Below are 21,692 nucleotides of genomic sequence, written 5' to 3'. Positions count from 1 at the left end.
GTAAAAAAATATTTTATTTCTGATTTTGGAATTGCTATTAAATATTGCAATTTGTGCAAATTTGCATTTTAAATTTGAAAAATTTGCCTAAAACTAAAGTGAATAATCAATTCAATTATAATACAATAATGTTATGTTATTTTGTTATGTTATTATTAATAAAAAAAAATATTTTTTTTATTAATTTAATTTTTTATTATTTAATTATTGTTTTCTTTTTAATATTAAATCAAAGCAATAATTTCATAAGAAATTTTTTCAATTTTTCTAAAATATAATTAGTGAAAATAAATTCGTATCACTCTTGCTATAGAATCCTCGAAAAAAAAAGTAAATTAAATTTAATTTTCAAAATCAAATCTTATAATCCAATAGATGATTTTATATTAAACAACAAATTATAACAATTCTTAATTTTTGTAAAAATTATTTTAGGATATATTAGGATATATTATTTTTAAATAGTTTTGAAATGGTGAAATGACATTTTGTCGATAATACAAAATAAACAATCATAATATTAACGATATAAAAGTGAATCGCAGCTACTAATTACACAGTACACATATCATTAGCACCGTGCTATATAGTTCTATGGTTCGTTTTTGCATGTCACATTTGGTTAAGGTAACGTTTTATTTACAATGTGAATGTAAACTATATCTACATCAAACAATATTATTGTTGAATGTGCTTGTTGTAAAAATAAAAGTAAAAAATGTGTCTTAAATTAAAAAAAAAAAAATGTAAATTTCAAATAAACGTTATTATTGGATTATAGCTTGTAAATCTAGACTAGATTTAGCCTCGAAATGGAGTAACGATTTTTCCATGATAAAAAAAAATGTTCTTTTATAATAAAACGGATATAATAAACATATTGATTCGCTTAGTAGATAGATATCGATAAATATTATTTTCGAATATAAATATTATTCGGAATAATTTTAAAATGAACTATAAACAGATGAATTTAATTTTTAATGACGATAAAAACAACGAAATGAAAGCATTTTAATAATTTATAGAATTTAATGGTGCATCAATCGATATTCGTATCTAAATCTTGGTTATTTAAATGAATTCGTTAATAAACTTTCGAATTAAGAGAGCTATCAAAAATAGAAATATCTTTGTTATTATATACATAATATTTCTTTAGGATAATTCTCTTCATTAGGTAACATTAGGAATTTTTTTACCTGTTTGCGACCGATGTCAATCAATTGAAATATATTTAATCATATTTAATCAATTAAATATATTCAATTGAAATATATTATAGTGAAGTGAAAAAGCACGTTTTAAATAAAATGCATTTAAACAGTAAAACCTTATGCAAGTAATACTTAACGAGATTCTTTAGATTCCCAAGAGGAATAAGTCAGACGTTCTACAAATAGGTATTTTGAAGTAATTTCTATTTTATAAAATTTTTTTTAGGTTTAAATTGTTAAAAAAAATTTTTTTTCATTCATTATTCATAATGAAAAATATTTAATAAAATCATTTAATTTTCATCTTAATATACAAAATTTTAGAAATATCTGAAATATTTGAAACTATTTTAATTTTAATTATAAAAAAATTTTATAAAAATCCATAAGAAACCCTAAACATTTTGAATTTTTACATAAATTTGGAAAACTATGGGATTCTAAAAAAAATTGTAAGATTTGAATTGATATTAAATCGAAAAATTTTTTTGATTACATTTTGTCCTAATGCACGAAAAAGTTACCCATTTATCAAAAAACAAACATTAATAAATAAGTAATTCTTTGATTTTTTTTTTAATGCATTCATCCCGATATAAACGAGAAAGGAGAAATATTAGATATTAAAAATGGTGAAACAAAAGATCTAATGATAAAAGATCTAAATGTAGTGTAACGATTTAAACGATCGAGATTATTCGTTTTTCAAAGATCATCATTGATTATTCCTATTTTCTTTGATGAGAATCATTATTATTAAGGTAGACAGGAACGTCGAGTGCGTACGGTTAACAAGGGATAAGACAAAGATTGTCCTTTTAATTGAGCTGTGATTTGTAAGAGATAAGCTTTTCCTGGTTGCAACCTCTTAAGGGTAAATGGAAGCGCTCGATCTTTCGGCGGATTTTCTTTTTCCTCGCAGATCTCGAAAGTATATTCGGAACGTCGTCGACGATGAAGACCACATTGGTCTGGAATAGTTGTCATGCTGGCCAAAGACGAGCCGCTCTTTAATTCTCGCACTAGGATGCAATATTTGGCTGAACCTGCTGATTCCACCCCTACTGTCACCTCGTGGCAAGTTCTTAGGGATCCATACTCACGTGGTATACTTCTCGTGGGAATCTAAACAAGATTTTCAGCTCTTCTTATAATTCTGAAGTTTAAATATTTGTTCTTAATCGTTGATATTTTCAAAAAATGTAAATTTAAGTATCTTTATAATATATATATACACATTTATTTATTATATAATTAAATAATAGATATTTCATTAGAAATTAATAAAATTATGTCAGAAATCAAATTTTTATTAACGAAATATTTTTATTTTTTTTTTAGAAAATATTAAAAAGTATTATTATATACAATTTTAAATGAAAGAGAAAATTTCTTTTTATACATTCTTCACATAGAAAAAATAAAAAATAGAAGAAGTATATAATGTAAAAAGAATAAATATTACAGTAATAAATATTGCATAAATATTACTGTATATTAGTATAATGTAAAACAATATTGATATAATTGCTGTTCTTAAAATAATTTTTATTGTAACACAATAATCTGTTACTAAATTTTATATATATATTTTTATTAAAATTAAACATAAAGCGTACTTAGAAAATAATTTTACACTTTTAATGGATTTTATTCAGTACGTATCAATTTGTATGAACATACCTGTGGATATATGGCAGACGATTCTTGGGTAGCTAGTACTTTAATGGCAGATACTCGTACTAATTCTTGTGGTGTAGCGGATATCCGTAATGTGTATCCTTTCCCTGAAGTTAAAGGTGGTACCCTTAATGATGCATATCCTATTACCTCCTTTTCCTACAAATGTAAATCTTCTATGACATTGATATCTAACATCAACGACTTTTCGAGAATGATATGAAATATCATATCTAATAAAAATGAAATATTTCTCAAAAACATAAATAGATATTTAAAAGTGATGAAAAAAACATTTATTATAAATTATTCTAATAATTCAAAAAATTAATTTGTAAACTTTAGTTTCTAATTTTTAAGATTATTATTATATTTATAGAATTTTCAAAATAAAATTTTTCTTTAATTATAAATTCAAAAATTATATAGTTTTGATATTTCCAGAAAAATGATTATTTCTACATGCTTTTAAAATTTTTTTACTTTATATTTTAAAGTTATAAAAATATAAAACATAAGAATATACTAAGAATTAGTGGATTCAAGTAAATAAGATTTTAAATACTTAATATTTTGCTTAATAAAATTGTGATTACCATTCCATTTAATACAAATTCAAACGAATAGTTAATATTATAATGTTAAAGTAAAAATAAAATAAAAATTGAATTGAATTTTTATTTTTTTTTAATGAAGACCTGTAAATATATATTAATTATAACTGGAACATGGTTTATTACCCTTAAAATTCCTGGAGCACTTAATTTTGCTCTAACGATGCCGCCACCGCAAGGAAGAATATAAAAGATACTCGAAATATTTGCCGGAGGACGATAAAAGAAATTGACGAATCCATCGGTTTTACGCAAATTGGCTGTGCTATAATGCCCAGTGCGCAATCTTAACTCCGATGTTTTCCGAAATTTTATGGTATCAGTCGCTATACGGTTCGATACATTATTTCGTGTATTTACCTTTAACACAGAATAAAAATAATGATTATAATAATGATTATAATAAATCATGAATTTCTTTCATTTTATGAATTTCTTTCAACTATAAGCTATAGAGTGCGATGGTCGGGAAAACTGAAAAATATAAATATAAATATACATATAAATACAAATTTATTAATTTCGATTATTTAAAATTATCGTTGATTTGAATTAAAAATGAACCAACCATCGAACTTCAGAAGTAAATTAAGAAAATTAGATTAGAAGATTAAATAGATTAGAAGAAAATTAAATTATTTTTAAAATATATTAGGATAGAATAGGTTGAAGAGATCAAGTCATTCAAAAAATATATCCATATTAAATTCAGAGAGATATTGTTATTGTTAATTGATCTAGAATCTAGAAGAGGATCATAATCCAATATTAAAATATTATTAATAAAAAAATATTAATTTTGTTTTTATTTATCATAAAGTACAGCAGTAATTTAATAAAATATAACATATTATTAGTAAAAATTTTAAATAGGATATAATAGTTTTTTTGTTATTATATTACAAAGTCAGTGTTAGTCACTTCTAATCTTACTTTATCTTAATAAATAAAAAAAAATACAATGATTTAAAAAGTAATATAAATAAAAATTTTTGAAGAAATTTTATATTTCATCTATTTATAATGAGAAAAAACAATTTATCAAGTTAGTGAGAAAATAATGTTGAGTTTTAAATACAATATATGTATTATATATACGTATTATATAGTATATATACGTATTATATATAACTAACATTATTTAAACTTTGTGTAAAATTTTATAAGATTGTTATATAGTCTACTAATAAATTTCGTTTACTTATTACATGAATAATTTCACTATTAAATTATAATAGCTTATCAAATTAAAATAAAATACACGATATACTGACACGTAATATTTATTTCAATAACAGAAAATATTTTTCATAAGAATATTTTTATTTATATTTTCTTTAAACTCATATAGAATGTTAATAGATATATTCAAATACTTTTGAAGGTATTCGATTTAAAAGGATGAAGCAAACATTTATAGAAATATAAAAATATTAATTTTATTTTTAAATTTTTATATAATATTTTTAAATTTAATTATAAAAGATTTATTTTATTAAATTATAAGCAATTTTGTATTAAACAAAGCGAGACAGAAACAGAATGAGATAGTTCTATCTCTATAACATATCTTTTTCGTCTCGTTTCATCAAATTTAAATTTCATATTCAATAAATAAGCTTTAATTGATATTTTTTTATATCAATTTTTGTTTATTTTGATCTTTAGAATCTTCCAAGAGTATTTCATAAATATATATTAATATTCTGTATAATAATCATTAAAAATAGAAATACATAAAAAATCTTAAACAAAATTATCTTAACTGTTACAACTATTTAATCTATATTGATTTTTAAATTCAGATGAGAATATTATTAAGAGAATTAAGAGAAAATATTATCTTTCTCTATGAAATGAAATTATAAGTACCATAAACAATATTTTCATATTTCAAATTATTTGTCTTATTAAAAATCTACATAACTTTTCCACCAGTTCAATATTTCCAATTTATTCAAAATCACATATTGCAGGCAATTATTATAAAATTTACTCCTTCTTAGTTGTAATTACTAACCACGTATAAGGTAAAATTGTACGTAGTGTCGTACTTCATCCTGTGAAGCGTCAATTTTGTTTGACGCACGCAATGAAGCCCTTCTGGAATACCGCGGTGTTGCTGTTCCTTGGAAGCAGAGCTTCCTTTCATCGGATGTGGGTGAACACGAAGAACATTTTGCGCCGCACAAAGGGTCAAGGGGTGAGGCTGAGACCCCGACGTTACGGCTAGACAATAATGAGAGAGGTGGGGATCTATGTTGCTGTAAAAACAAATCTTTCTCGAATTTGTCCTCTATATCTGAAGCTAATTTTAAATTTTCTGAGAATCAAGTTTAACATTTTGTCAATGAATCAAAGAAAATTTATTAAATGATTTATTTTTTGTTTATTGTCAATAAGATCATAACTTTATATAGGAAATTATTTAGGATTATGATTTTGACATTTGGTAAGATGGAAGATCTCTTTTCTAAATAATTATTAAAAGCATAATAAACAAAAAATGAAAGCTAACTTTAGAGATTTGCTTCATACCTTAAATATTTACTTTTTAATTTTTAAAATCTTATGTATAATATTTTTTAAAAGTGTGTAAAGATTTAAAAGAGCATTTTAAATATAATAAAAATATTTAAAATTATACAAAGATTAATATTAAATTTTATTAAATAATTAATTTTATTAATAATTTTCAATATTAAAATAATTTATTATTTAAATAATTTTAAAAACAATCAAAAAATGAAATATTTAAAATTATAAAATTTTAAAATTACAACGTATAAAATATTTAATTTGTGAAAAATTGATTTATATTAAATTATTTTGCTTTGATCTCTAAAGATTAAAATATTCACATTTGAGAGTGCAATGATTTTTGATTTAGAGATTTGATCACAAAAAAAATTATAAAGAAGGTTCTTTAAGAGATTATTATTTTTTATAGATTAATTTTAGTATTTTTATTTTATACAATTGCACCATTATATTCCTGTCACCAGTTCAACTCAAAGTCTTTTATCATTCAATATATAATAAAAAATGTATTAATTTTTAAAATTTTTCTCGACTTACATAAAAAAAAAGAGGATTAATTATTATTTAGTTATTAATTATTTGTATAAAAGTAATACACACACATGTGTGTGTGTGTGTGTGGTGTGTGTGTGTGTGTGTATTACTATATTTTATATATTTTATATGCATAAATATATATAGTATGTATATTATTATATATATGTATATTTTATTATATATATATAATTTTATATATATATAAAATTAATATACATATATATATTTATATTTATATAACACTTTATAATATGTATGTTAAAAAGAAAAAAGAAGAAAATTATAACGATACCTTTTATTCCAAGATATTGTAAGTCGACGTTTGCTTCTTCGTTGCTGAAATCTTAACGAACGATGACGATTTTCTTTTTCATTTACGTACAATTGGGGGATGTGGTTCAAGTTGCTTGACGTCGCGTACAAAAGCACCGTGCTTGGTAACAATTTTTCCAAATTGGCACCAGGAGGGTGCACGGATTTAATTTCGAACCAATAGAGGCCAGCGCGTGTTTTCGATATCGTGAAATTCTGATCCTCCGCACCTTCATACGAGAAAAGAGGGGAACCTGGCTTTAAACTCTTCACAGGCCATCGTGTTTGAGCTGTTGATTATATTTTGTCACATGTATTATTTTAATTATATTTATTTACAAATATATTTAGAAATATATTTATATAGAAATTTGTAAATTTCAAATTATTTCAATTTGTTAAATATTCTATCGATTAATATTTTTAAATAAAATCTGTGATAAGTTTTAACTTAAATTTTTTTTCATAATTCAAGAATAATTATTTCTACAATAATTTTGAATATTCATCAATTCGATAAAAGATTTTTTCTGCTATTTATTTCGGTAAATTTTGAAAAATAAAAATAAAATTTTAATCATATATTATGATAAAAAAAAATTGAATTTTTTAAAAATAAGATAGATTTTTATATGTAATATTATATAATAATTATATATATATGAAAAGTTGCAAAAGCAATAAAATTTTATTTATGTTCTGCTGTAATAATGTAATATTGAAAAATAATTCATTAAAATAATTGAAAGATAATAATAAACTTAATAAACTTAAAAAAGCATTTTCATATTTTATTACAAGATTTATTTATTGAAAAATTTGAAAACTGTAATAATATCAAAAACATTTTTTTCAATTTGAAATTTTTAACAACCTATATTAACAATAATATTAAGAAATGTTAAATACATTATAGATGATGAACATAAAAATATTTAGTGATTAATTATGTTTACATTATGAATTATATATACACTACAATATAATTTATACTTTATTACTACAAATTAACAAACATAATCATTATGAAAAAAAAATAATTAATAATTTAAAATAAATATTTGCATTTGATGCAATTTTTTAAATTTTCTTACTCTTTTCTTGCCAATTAATCTATTTGATAAATAAATTACACATTTTGCTCTCTTAAAAGAATAATAGAATTCGTTCGATTTTAAATTTTTTTATTAATTATAATATTTAATATATTTTAATTCCTACATACATTTTGTTCCATCTGTTTCTTCAGCATTCTCTGGTGGTTCAACGTAACTGACGGTCCATGATATTGGTCCACTACAAGGGCTAACAAGTAACGTGAGAGGTGGTCCTTCACGTGGACTCAGGTAATAGAACCTGCAATAATTTTATCTGCATCCAGTATTATATTAATGTTCGATACGTATTAAACGTAACCAGACACGAAGCAATATTTTAATCAAATGACAAAATTGATTTATAGGATAAAACAAATCTTGTTTTAATTATATTTATTAATTTTCTTTTTTTAAGCGATTAATATAATATGCAAATATTTTGTATATTCTTATAAAAAAAAGATATTTCTTGATTATTGATATTAATTATTCGCTAAAAATAGAAAAGAACGATTATATGATATATATATAATAAGATGTATATAGTCATTAAAATATAAAATATTAAAATTCATGTATGTAAATTTTGTATATAACAACATGATAAAAGATTGCTTTTTAGAAGAAAATATGAATTACAGAAATCATCTAAATTAGATTAATATGAATACGGCTTTTTTATTTATTTAAAAATTAATAATAAAAAGTCTCGATGTAGTTTTAATTAAAATAAATAAAAAATGAAGAATTTATCATATTATATTCTTCAACTATCGATCAAAATTTAAAAACGAAAAAATTTAATTTAAAAACGATCATTCGAAATCCATAAATCGAAGACAATTAATAAGTAAATTATCTCGTTTTATTAAATTTTGTACTAAAAAAGATACGTAAATAATTATAATTAGATTATGATGCAACAATAATATATTAAATATCAATTTAATTGTATTCGTAATTGTAATATTATATAATACTATGTAATATATTAAACATAAAATATATTTCGAACATACTTTCTATTATCGAAACGTATGACCATCAAATTTTCATTTATTTCTTCAAAAATAAAGAAAGATACGATTAATTATATAATTGCATCATTTTATAAGTGACGAATGAAAAATGTAACATTAAAGTGATATTAGAAAATCAGATATAATTACATAAATTGCACGGTTTACAGATATTAAAGGATTATATTGAAAAGTAATACTTAAATATAAATTTCTATCAAAATGATCAAAAATATTTTTTTCCACATTTCTTTTCAGAAAGGCAATAAATTATTAAGTTATTAAGTTGTTTTTGCGAATTCTTTACTTTGAAATACTTATTAAAATAATATTATTATAATTTATTATCTTAATCTATATTATCTAATAAAAATAATGCCTAAATTAATTTGAATAATCTATTTATATTTCTCATTATGTATTTCAAAAAAAAAGTAAAATTCCATTTCGAGGTAAAATAGTTGTAAAAAAGCAAAATAATTCGATTCTTCGTTTCATCATGATTTTATAAGTGCTATCCTTTTACATAATATTGCATTAAACGAAAAGATAAAGTGTCAAATATCTGGACAAGTTGAAAATCAACTTTCTATTTTAATTTATTTGGTTTTGATGTAGTTTTAACAGTTTGCAACCGATCATTATCGAGTCGTAAAGTGATCGTTTCTCACCATCTGCACTGTTATAAGAAATGTTTTTTCTAATTCTTTATCGATTTATTCTTGTACCAATGAACTTGTCAATCTATGTATGTTCTATGACGGCTAATTTTTAAGAAACAAAATAAAATACAAAATATATATAATTTATACTAATGAATAAATTTATATTAGAGAAAAAAAATATCACATATTTTTCGATCCGAAGAATTTTCAAGGAATATTATAACTTTGAAAGGGGAAAAATTATAAAACAAGTTTTTACGACGATTTAGAAATTTTAAATAAAACAATAATTATAGTTTATTTTGTTTTATAATAATTACACATTTAAAGTTTATTTCATCCAATCATTATAATAAGCATAAGAAACATTAGATTTAAACATTTCTTTTTTATAAAAAAATTCTTTAAATAAAAATCGAATTTTTTCAAAAATAATTATATATTTTAAATAATTTACATATAGATGAATGCATAAAGAATCTTTATAAAGACTCAATTTTGTCAATTTTAAACAGAATCATATCAAATAGAATAAATAATTATTCTCGAAAAATTTTTTATTTTTAAAAAATTAAACACTAAAAAAACAATTACATTACATCACATCCCTCTAAAAATTTATTTTACTCCAATTAAGTAAATTGCTGCTCCCTAACAATATATAGATCAAGAGAAACCTCTATCTACCCCCATCTCATATACCCATCCCATCCCTCCCGTATTTTCTCCACTCACTTGACCGACCTACGTAATTTCTCGGACAACAATACGTACAGACCCACCCACCTACGCCTGTGCTACACACACACACACACACATAGCATATCAAGGGTGTACGTAAATCCCAGTTACCCGTTTTATATTTAGTCGTAATGTTTGATCGCGCAAAAGTCCCCCTTTTAAAAGATCGTACACCAAAGTTAAGTTTACGCCTTCTCCGCTTCTCTCTCTCTCTCTTTTTCTCTCTCTCTCTTTTTCTCTCTCTCTCCTTCTCCTCCTTCTTTTCGCTCGATCTGTCCCTCCCCCTTCGACCGATACCCCCCCTCCCCCTCGTCCCCAACGCGTTTTGGACTCGTCCCGCGTTAACGCGAGGCCTGAGGAGAGCGTCGTCAAGACGCCGCACGTGCTCTTCGTTCACTGAAGCTGGCACTGAAAACGGCTATTGTAAAATTAGCGTCTACACACAATGCCGGCGTCGCGGCGTCTGGGGTCGCGCATCCACGACCCCCGCCGTCTAATTTTGGAGGCCGGTTTGTCCCACGGCAGACTCGGAATTGATTCTGTCATTCGGGCAGCGCCGCGAGGCCGTCTACCGTGTTTCGTGGAAATCCACGCCAATAGTGGAGCCTACGACGCGTGGCATCGCGACGCCTCTTCCTCGCACGCGCGCCGAACCTTAGCCTAGACCCCACTTCCGAGGGAAACGTCGCGCGCGACCTTTCGCTTTAAGCCTCTCACGCGCTTAGAGAGGCAGGGAGGGAGGGAGAGAGAGGGAAAGAGAGGGGGAAACGGGCGACGAACCCCGGCGTGAATGGAGTTCCTGAGAAAGGAGTTTGATCGTGATCGCTTTTCGCATCTTCGTTCCTTATATATGCGCGGATCTATGCAAGATGGGGGAAATGATTTGGAAAGTAATTTGATTACGAAGATTATTAGGAATCGTTTTGTTTTTGTAGGTTAGGTCGAATATTATTCAAGAGTGTTGCTAGTTGGAAATATTTGAAAAATTTATCGGGGAAACAAATTTTATGGGATATTATATGAAATTTTTATTTATGATATTGAATCGTGTTGCAAAATGTTGAAATGTTAGAAATAGTTTCTTCGAATTTTAAAATTTTAACCAAATAATAAATGATTTAGAAATAATCGAAATTAAGAAATTTCGATTTTAAGAATTTTTTGATCAGAAGAATATTATTCGTTATTCGAATAAAAATTTATTACCTCTGAATCTTTTTTTTTTTAAGGAAAATATTTGTTTGACGAATAATATTAATATTGAGTTAATATATTAAAATATATATTTGAAATATTATATTTTCAAGAAAAGTTTATTCGCAAAATCTATTTTCTCCAAATTGTTAGGTTTGAGAAGATTTTTGATATATAGTTTAAAATCAATTTTTAAATTTAGAAATTTCATGTACAGAAATTATTCTGTATTCTATGAAATCAAATAATAAATTTATCATACATTAAATACAATAAAAAAATATTAAAATAATTATTTCAAATATGTTCTTAAAATAATAAATAATAAATATTTTATTTGAATATTTGTTTGAAATATATATTTCGTATATAATGCCTATCTCGCTGTCAGCTAATGGAATTTGTATTGCTTGGCTATTTCTATTGTTAAACGTCGACAGATGCGTCTATAACATTAGAACACTGGTTCCTGGCTTATTTCGAATCGTGGCCCCCTTTCGTAATAACAAATAGCTTCCAAATTGTGTCCTCATTTACAAAAAGCAATAATAAAAGCAGTGTTAAAACATTCAATAGTAAAATATTGCAACATAATTATATTGAAATGAATAAATAAAAAATTCCTCTTAACTAAAATTCTTTACAAAAATAATTAATTTGAAAAAAGTAATGACAAAGTAATAACGTTTCGACGATCGTGATTCACAAATAAATTGGATGTTCGAATTTTAAAATTTTAATCAAATAATAAATAATTAGAAATAATCAAAATTAAGAAATTTCGATTTTAAGAATTTTTTGATCAGAAGAATATTATTCATTATTCGAATGAAAATTTATTATCTCTGAATCTTTTCAAAATTTAAACATACTTATACATACATCTTAACGATGAATGAACAATTATAAGAGTTAACAAGAGATTAAAAGATAATTTCGCGTATTACTTGCATTTTCGAATCTTCTGACAGATTCTTGTTTAGATATTGAAACAATCATTCTTCTGTATATTTGAGCGATTTGTGTAATTGCACATGATATAATGATGATTATAATATTATTCATTTATTGTTTTTGAAACAAGATCATTTTTAGCAAAAGGATATTAAATTGAAAACATAAAAGAAATATCTAAGAAATAATAAAGATTCTTCTTGTATAAATAACGTGTGAATAAATTAATAAATATTATTTTATGAATTTTATCATAGATTTTATTTTCTTATAAATAATTAATGTGTCTTTTCTTTGTATATTTCATATCATATGTAAATTGAATTCCATATATTCCGAAAAATTTTAAGTAACTTGATAATAATTTAAATAATAATTATACACAAGTATATTAATAAAGAAATTTTAATTATTTATACAAACTATTTACTTTAAGATGTAACACATCATAAAGTTCACTATATAATAATCAAGATTTAGAGATAATTAAAAAAACACTATTTACAATTCCTCTTCTTTTGTTAACTGACCTATCAAAAAATTAAATATATGTGTGTTAAGTTCAAGTTTAACGTGCAACCTAGCGTTTCAATCTTTGAAGTAATTGTGCAATTAGACTTGCGTACGAGTTTCGCGGAAACCATCTGATAGCAGGACTTTATGACGCGTAGCGTCGCGACGCATCGGACCATTAAAACTACGCGGGTGGATCCATTGCAACAAAGTAGAGTTTGACGACAATACCTGCTCGACAAAATGACGTACACCTACAGAATTTTAATCCCTTTGAGAGAAAATTTTGCGCGTAAAACGAAATAATCAATATAGAGAAAAATAGATCGCAAGATAATGTAATAAATAAAATAATTCATTTATTATTAATTATTGATTTATTCAAAATTATTGCTATTTCGGGAGGAAGAAAAAAATTTTCCTTTTGGATTGTACATATTTATCTGTATCTGATTTGTAGAAATTTTAATAAAGTTAAATTAAACAAGTGTTTTTTTTTTTTCGTAAAAATATTAATAGAATTTAAGGGAATGATATTATTAAACTTCGTAACGTAAGAATATTATTTTTCTTCTTTTACAATAATTGGTAATTGTTAATTATTTAAATTCTATTTTTTTGAAGGTTTAAGGTCGTATTAATGACAATTTTATTAGATGCATTTTGTATAAGATAATCAGACTTTATGATGAAGATTTGTTTCTTATATTCATACGTTATATAAATCTATGAATCTATGAAATTATAAAATCTATGAAATCTAGAATATTATTGTTTTTTCTCCCTTTCTCCTCCTTTGTATGAGGACAATGATTAATTGATTAATTTACAGTGAAGTTCACGTAATACGAAGTTCATTAAAGTATGACTAACTAGATTGTAAAGTTCACACAATATACAAATACATTAATTATGTTAAGTACATGCTGTTAACGTATAATAATACGAAGAACTATAAATTTAACTAATTGTTTTAGCTAAGTTGGTATTAATCGTTTCAATATTATCGGTATTGACTTTTCATAAATTGAAAAAAGTTCAATTTTTAGTGCTCTATCTATTGTGAAAAATGTTTCTAGATATAATTGTATTCAAAATAAAATTAAAAATAATTTTTTAATTGTTAAAATATAAAAATGTGTCAATGCATTGTGTATGTGCATTGAACTAAAAGTTCATCGACAATTTTTCTTTTTCGTAATAAACTTCGAATGAAAGTATATTCAAAGATTAAACTCGTTATTTTATATAATTAATATAAAATTAATTTAACAATTCGTTAATATCAATACATCAGAGCAATATTTTTTATTTCTCGCTCGCAAATCTATATTTTGATTAATAAAAAAAAGTGCCAAATAAATAATAAATAATAAATAATGAAGATACAATGATAATTAATGAATTTACTTCGTTTTAATTTTTTCATCCATGTATAAATCATCATCGAATCACTTATGCGAATTATTATATCATTCGCCAATAATTCGAATCAAATTGCATTTGTAAAATCTGTGCTACAGTTGATAAAACATGGTACGGGGTTCGTGACGTTCTCGTATAAACGTTCAAAGGTCCATGGGTCTGGGTACACGTGCATCGAATAAACAAGCTATGTAACCCAAACGAAATTCGCACGAATTGTTTCTATGGTTCGGCGAAAAGTGAATGCACCTTTCTTACGGTTTCGTTTATCTTTAGATCAAAGTTTAACTCGATCGAGAAAAAAACGTCACTGAATTTCACCGATCTTTCTTACAGCTGAAATCCACGTTGGTTGTAATGGCAAATTACATTTTAACAATGTAAATTTTAAGCTAAAATTCTGAATAACTCGATTCCGTCATTAATACAAGATAATATGGATAATTTTAATATTTTCCTTACGTTAGAATAAGATAATTTCAGATTAATGATTTCACTTTTGATAAGCCTACAATTCTGTCAATTCTCAGTTTTAAAACATGACATCGAATTTCATCGATCTTTCTTATGAGATCCACAACTTTTCACAATTTCGTTTTACGATGAAAATTCTAAGAAATAATTCGATTCTTATATGATTAACATAGACGCACGATTTTATTATCTCAACTCGTGGCCTTTTATTACGAATAAGATATAAGATATAAGCGTGTGTTTCAGATCAATGATTTCACTTCGACTAAAATGGTCTCAGTTTCCAATTGTTTTTTCGTACACGAGTGAATTGTTGCATAGATGAACTGGTGGTTTCTAAGATACATTAGTCATTCTAGCATATCCCGATACTTGATAGTCAGAGGTGTAATACGTTCTCGGTAATGTAATCTACAGGTATCTACGTTTCTATTATATTGCCCGGCCAAAGGATTTGGCATTCCAAGCGAATTGGATTGGTAACGCAATCCGTGTTACTTCGATGATAAAATAGTTTGTTCCATGACGGAAACGAGAATAGAATGCTATTTGGAAAAGATAGAAAAATTGCTTACAGATATAAGACGAAGAAAACGCGTTAATCGTGTTTTTATTCTCATTATTATATTTATAGACATAACAGTTCAATTACAATATTACTACTGTTACGTCTTATGTAATTATGTAATTATTTTATTTTCTTTTTTTAACTGTACACACGAAAAGGATAATTTCACTTTGCGATATAAATCAAATAAATGATACACAGGATGTTCACGATATTGCCAACCAACGTTTTTCCGATCTCTTTTTGCCAGTAAAAGGATGAAAAAGAATAGAATTTTGCAGCCTCTTATAATCAACTTAATAGCGTGCATTAACCTTTTTTTTTTTTTTTTATATTTGTTTTATATTCTTTGATCAGGAAGGGGGGTGATCTTTAATCTTTTTAAAGGAATGCCGTACATTCCCCTCCCCCCTCTCCTGGTATTTGAAAGCTTATTACGACAAATTCATTCATCGTACCATCCATTTCTCAAAATTTTCCTATACAGAAAAATGAAAGAAAATACTTTGAAAATACATTTCGTATATTCGATGATTTTCAATTTGCTCAGTAAGTAATTATTCGTTTAATATAATTTTTATTTCTCGTTATTGTTTATTCAAACTTCCGCTTTAGTCCAGTGTTCATAAAGTTATAACATAAAGTCTTTCGAATGTTTTATCTCTACGAAATTGAAAGTTGGCGAAAGTTTATCGATTATAAAGTTCAAAGAACTTTATAAAACATTTTTCTCGATTAATAAATACTCGTGAACGGGAAATAGGAGATACGATTAAAATAATTCATTACGAACAATTGATACAACAACTGATTTACCTGCTCGACCAACATTTATTATCATTTATCCCCCCCTATTTTTATTAAATTTTATTGTTATATCGGATGTATTTTCTGTTCCATCGGATACATCATTACATCAAAAAAAAAAAACCAGATCGTTAATCCTTTTCAGGAAGGAAAATCTTTGCGTTATTATTATTACGTTAAACGAAAATGAAAATCTCCAAAAGGAGTCTTTTGACGAGGAAAGAAAAAAGAAAAAAAGAAGCCAGATGGATTAAACTTTTCAGGATTAAACAAAAATGAAAATCTCCAAAAGGAGACTTTCGACGAAAGAAAAAAAGAAAAAAAAAAAAAAAGAAGGAAGAACGAATGCAAATACTCACTGAGACACATTACCGGGTCGAAGGGTGGCCGGTATCTGGTACTCGGGGTGTAGCACGCCGGTCCTGTTGAACTCCTGCACCCTCGTCGGTTTCTCGCCGCCGAAAGGCCTCGGGCTGCCGATCGTCTTGTACCCCTGCTGTTGCTGCTGCTGGGACAATTGATGTAGCTGGCGCAGCTGCAACTGTTGCTGGGACAGTGTCTCGCAGAAAGCGCAACCGGTGGCCTGCCGCGCGTACATTGGCACAAATACGAGGAGGAAGAAGCGGAGCGACGCGTGACGCATCGTCTCGGCCGATGATTTCCCTTCTTTCTTCTTGCACCGAGGAAGGAGAGGAATAATTTGCGGCTGGATGGAAAAGGGCGACGGCGACGCCGCGACGTCCGTCGTCCAGTGGCGAACGAGTTCGACTGTGTGCCGAACGGTAGACGATGCCAGTCGGCGAGCGAGGCTGCTGCCAGCTTGGGAAACCACGCTGAGACGAAACGAAATAACCCCTCTTCTCGCTTCCTACCGAGGCGACTTCATGTTTGCCCCATCTTCTGGAAGGAACCCTCTCCCCTCCCTTCCCCTCCTCGTCCTTGCCTCCTTTCCCTTGCTCTCACAACCCTGCCTCGTAAGTAAGCCCGGCCTGGCCGAGCTGTGTGCACTCGTTACTCGTACGTCCCGCCTCGTGCATAGCGCCACGGAGAGCACGTGTTGTGTATATACACACGTACCCATCCAATACGTGGGTGACCCTGATCCGCAGGAATTTCGGGAGGAGGAGGAGGAGGAAGAGAAGGGGAAGGGGGAGGGGGGGATAGAGGAAGGGGATAGGGAAGGTTCCGCCAATTTGTCCACCAAGATTAACAGGAAGTCCGTCAGGGAGGGCGTGCTGTTCCCTAGGGGTGGCAAGCCAAGCCCGAGAGCTTTATCCTCTCGGTGCTCAGCTTCGCGTTCGCTCGTTCGGTTTCTTATCGCTGGTTTCCCCTTGACGATGGCCTTGCGATATTTATTTGATTGTTTGTTTATTCTTTTTTTTTTGAGATAGAGTGAAGAAAAGAAAGGGAGAAAAAGGGAGGGGAGGAAAGAAAATATGGGAAGTTAAGTTTCGAGGAAATAAAGTTCGGAGGAAAATTTTGAGAAATGGATGGTACGATGAATGAATTTGTCGTAATAAGCTTTCAAATACCAGGAGAGGGGGGAGGGGAATGTACGGCATTCCTTTAAAAAGATTAAAGATCACCCCCCTTCCTGATCAAAGAATATAAAATATTTTTTTTTTTTTAAGCAAGAGAATATGTATGCGTGTGTGTGTTTTTAATTATTATTATTCAATTGGAAATTAATTTTTTATACTATATATTAGTCATTCTGTGCTCGCTTGTATGTAACTTTCTTTGTACATTTAATAATAATTAAAAGGTAAGTAAAACGAAGATTAGAATCTTTTGCAACAGTCATTGCCGTTCATTTACTACATTATTACGTTCATTTATTACATTAATATTTTTTTGTTTCCACTTTATAATGGCAAGTTTTTACACATGCTTATACATTTAAGTGTTATTTGGTTTGTTATTTATTTTATGACTTATGAAGCATCGAAGAAAGTGATAAAATATTTTTGATTAATAGAAAGAGACAATTCTAAAAATAGAAAAAAATAAAATAATTTATTAAAAAAAATAAATAAATTTATTATAAATATTTCATATTTCATAAATTTTCTAATGTTATTTGTTTGTTTCTTCTTCTTTTTTTTTTTTTTGATTTATAGTCATTTCGAAACTTTCTCTGTGTTTAAAGATTCGAAAACAAAACTAGCGGTTTTTCTTTACAACTTCTAAAATTGATTTGAAATAACATTTACCAATTTGAATTATTTACTTTTATTGTTATAAAAAAAAGAATTGAATTCCATTTCGAGATAAAGAAGTTAGATCCAATATTTCATTTCGTCGTCATTTTTCAAGTATTTCAATCATTCTATTCAAATCACATTAGACTAAGCGAAATAGATAATGTCAAATGTATAATATCTGTTGAATAGAACAGTTTGAAAAGGAATTAATTCTATTCTAATCTATTTGGTTTTGGCAGTAATTTTAGCAGCATGTCTAGAATTACTATGTCTCAAAATAATAATATAACCAACGTTTTTTTCCTTAATATATCAACCTATTTCATATATTTAATCCATTAATCTACTTATTTTATTAACAACATAATGACTCTTTTTAATTAACTCTTAAAAAAACAAGAGAAAATTAATTTAAACAATGACTTTAGAAAGTATTTGTATCCCTTATCTTATATACAAGGAAATTTACTTAAACTCAAAATTTACTTTAACTCAAAAGTTAAGATTTTAATGAAAGTTTTTATTGTAAAACATAATGAATTATCATACATGAAATCATTATTTTAATCTTTTTGAGGGAAATCAATCGTTACAATTTTTTTCATTTTTGTAAATATAATTTTGAAATAAAATTATAAAATTATAAAATTTTTCAAACAAAGAAACGTTTAATTTCTAATGCTTTGCTATTTTGAAATAAAATTGCTCTATTACTACGAAAAATTGTTTAGACAATATTTTTCGATCGATAATATCTTCGAATTAAGTATCTGTTTATACACTTTCGCTTTTATGATACAATAATTTAATTCTCTTTTTAACAATAAAGAATTATATTACATGAACACTGAACTATCAAGAATTATCGATTTAATTAAAAATTATCAAATCAATGAAAAGAAAAGTTATATGGTATAAAGGCTGATAATAAGATGCAAATTGCTAATACGATATTGTTGAGATTTCATAATATACGACTCGAAAGCGTTATATCTACAGAGATATTATATAATCATAAAAGTAGGTAGAAAATGTAAGAAACTGACTCTAGAGATTAAAACAAATACGAAAGTTGATATGCAAAAGTGTCTATTGAAGCTTATTTTTCAAGTTATAAGCAACTTCGTTTTATCGCTAGATGAACCGATATAATTTTAACCTTGTCACACTATTTTTTACCTAACTTGATACAAAATTATTTGTAATATGAAAAGTAAATTTCAGCGGACATTTTTGTATACCAATTTTTGTATTATTTTGTATTTAGCCTCTAGAATCATTCTTTAAAAAGACTATAATAATATAAAAATAATTATACGTATATATATTTTCATAAAATTTAGAGTTGCATTAATTCTCTAATTCGCACCAAACTTTCAAAAACCTAATTACTTTTTATCAAATAATAAGCAATAGTCCAAAATCTGCATTTAATTTATATGACACGATATATATATATATATATATATCTTTATAAATATTTTAAGCATGAAATAAATAAAGATACAAAATTTTTAATTGCAATTTTACAAAAAAAAAAAAAATTAAAGATTCGAATTACCATAGAATCATTCAACTTTCTATAGATATCGTTAAATTTAATACATCGATGAAATATGACGTCTCGTTACTCATCTACGTCTTTTCTGTCTTGTACTTTTACCTTTCTATAATATATATTACTAACCCCTTCCTATTGGAAATATAAATTCATCGAATCCCGCAATGACATTGCATCGCTCATCTGCATTGACTCTTACGAAGAACATGTGTTTTCCCTTCCTCGAGTAGAATAATAATAATAATAATATGATAGATTTCCTTAAGTTTAGTAAGTGCGATTGCTCATGTTGCGGCTAACATAGAGACAAGAAGAGTAACGACCTGCGGGCCGAAAATCGTCGAAACCTGATTCGTAATTGAGCACAAGCGAGTAAAACTTTCACAAGCATTCCTCGTGTTGTTGTCGGGTTGTGCATCAAGTGCATCCGATCATTTGCGACAAGAGGCGCATCGTCTTGCAATTAGTAGTCTTGCAAAAAGAAAAAAGAAGAAGGAAAGAAAGAAAGAAAGAAAGAAAAAAAGAAAGAAAGAAAGAAAGAAAAGGAAAAAGAAACTCGAGTTTCATTTCTACGAAACGGCTAGTCACGTTACGAATCGCCTTTTGGAATAAAGGTACCGTTCGATAAAGAGGCGTCCTTGGTCCTTGGAAAGAGGAGAAGAAAAAGAGGCAAGCCGTGTTGCACACTACCTACGCACAGATAATGTCCGTGGCGTAGATAAGAAGGAGGTAATTATTAAATGGCGACGAGTGCGGCAGATATCGGGCTACATAAGGTAAAACAAGGTGGATGGACGGTTGTGGAGCGGCATCAAACGGGGGCCTTCCACAGTTTCGCCGGGGTGCGAGGAAAGAAGGAGTCGATACGGCGCGAAGATCGTGCAGAAAGGGAAGTTATATACGGTACGCTTCGCTGTATCTTGGACCAACCATGGGACGATGATGACAGCAGGTCTGGCGGGTGGCAGGCCAATAAATCATGGCTTACAGTGTGGGAACCTCTGCCTATATGCCCCTCTCTGCGTGTATGGGGTATGCCATCAGTAAAACCTTTACTCCCGTGAGTCGATCGCAGGGTGACCACGTACGTCGTACGTGCATATAACTCTTTCTCTCTTTCCCTCTCTTTCCGTCGTGCGAGCGGCAACCCGAGCCCCTTCTCTCCACACTCTTCAACGGGATGCATACTCCTCGGGCCACCGCCCGCCCGTCCGTGTGTGTACAAGAAAACACACACGACAGGCCGACGTGGCTTGATGATGCAGGCGTTGCGCCCTCTGTGTAGGTGTACGTTCCTTATGAATACATCATACATTGTTACAGCGAGGGGCAACGATGTATCTCGGTATAATCAGTAATGGCGCTGCCGGCTCATCGGGGATCGGCCTTTTTCGGTAATCACTTCTTTTCCGATCCCTCTCTCGCAGCCTTGCCATTCAACCGTGTCAGCAATATTGTACACTCGAGGAAGATCTACTCCGTCCATAAACGGCGGATCAATAAACAAAAAAAAAAAAAAAAAAAAAGAAGAAAAGGAAAGAAAAATGTGAACATCGCTGTAGCCATGTT

At 27.8% G+C, this 21,692-nt stretch overlaps 1 protein-coding gene across 1 annotated transcript; it reads right to left on the bottom strand.

Moving 5' to 3' along the window:
• Window positions 1–1,905: 1,905 nt before the first annotated feature.
• On the bottom strand, window positions 1,906–17,001 carry LOC122717411 (protein NDNF). Its single transcript, XM_043941448.1, has 7 exons — window positions 16,718–17,001; window positions 8,127–8,257; window positions 6,882–7,191; window positions 5,532–5,775; window positions 3,638–3,871; window positions 2,901–3,056; window positions 1,906–2,342 (listed from the first exon to the last, which is right to left on the bottom strand). The coding sequence occupies exons 1-7, from the start codon at window positions 16,999–17,001 to the stop codon at window positions 1,974–1,976; spliced, it is 1,728 nt and encodes a 575-aa protein (XP_043797383.1). The 3' UTR covers window positions 1,906–1,973.
• Window positions 17,002–21,692: the final 4,691 nt, after the last annotated feature.

Source organism: Apis laboriosa, unplaced genomic scaffold (assembly GCF_014066325.1).
Source record: "Apis laboriosa isolate Shangri-la unplaced genomic scaffold, ASM1406632v1 scaffold507_cov147, whole genome shotgun sequence".
Classification (NCBI taxonomy): Eukaryota; Metazoa; Arthropoda; class Insecta; order Hymenoptera; family Apidae; genus Apis; species Apis laboriosa.
The sequence above is the reverse complement of the archived record's forward strand: the minus strand, read 5'-3'. Positions and strand labels throughout refer to the sequence as shown.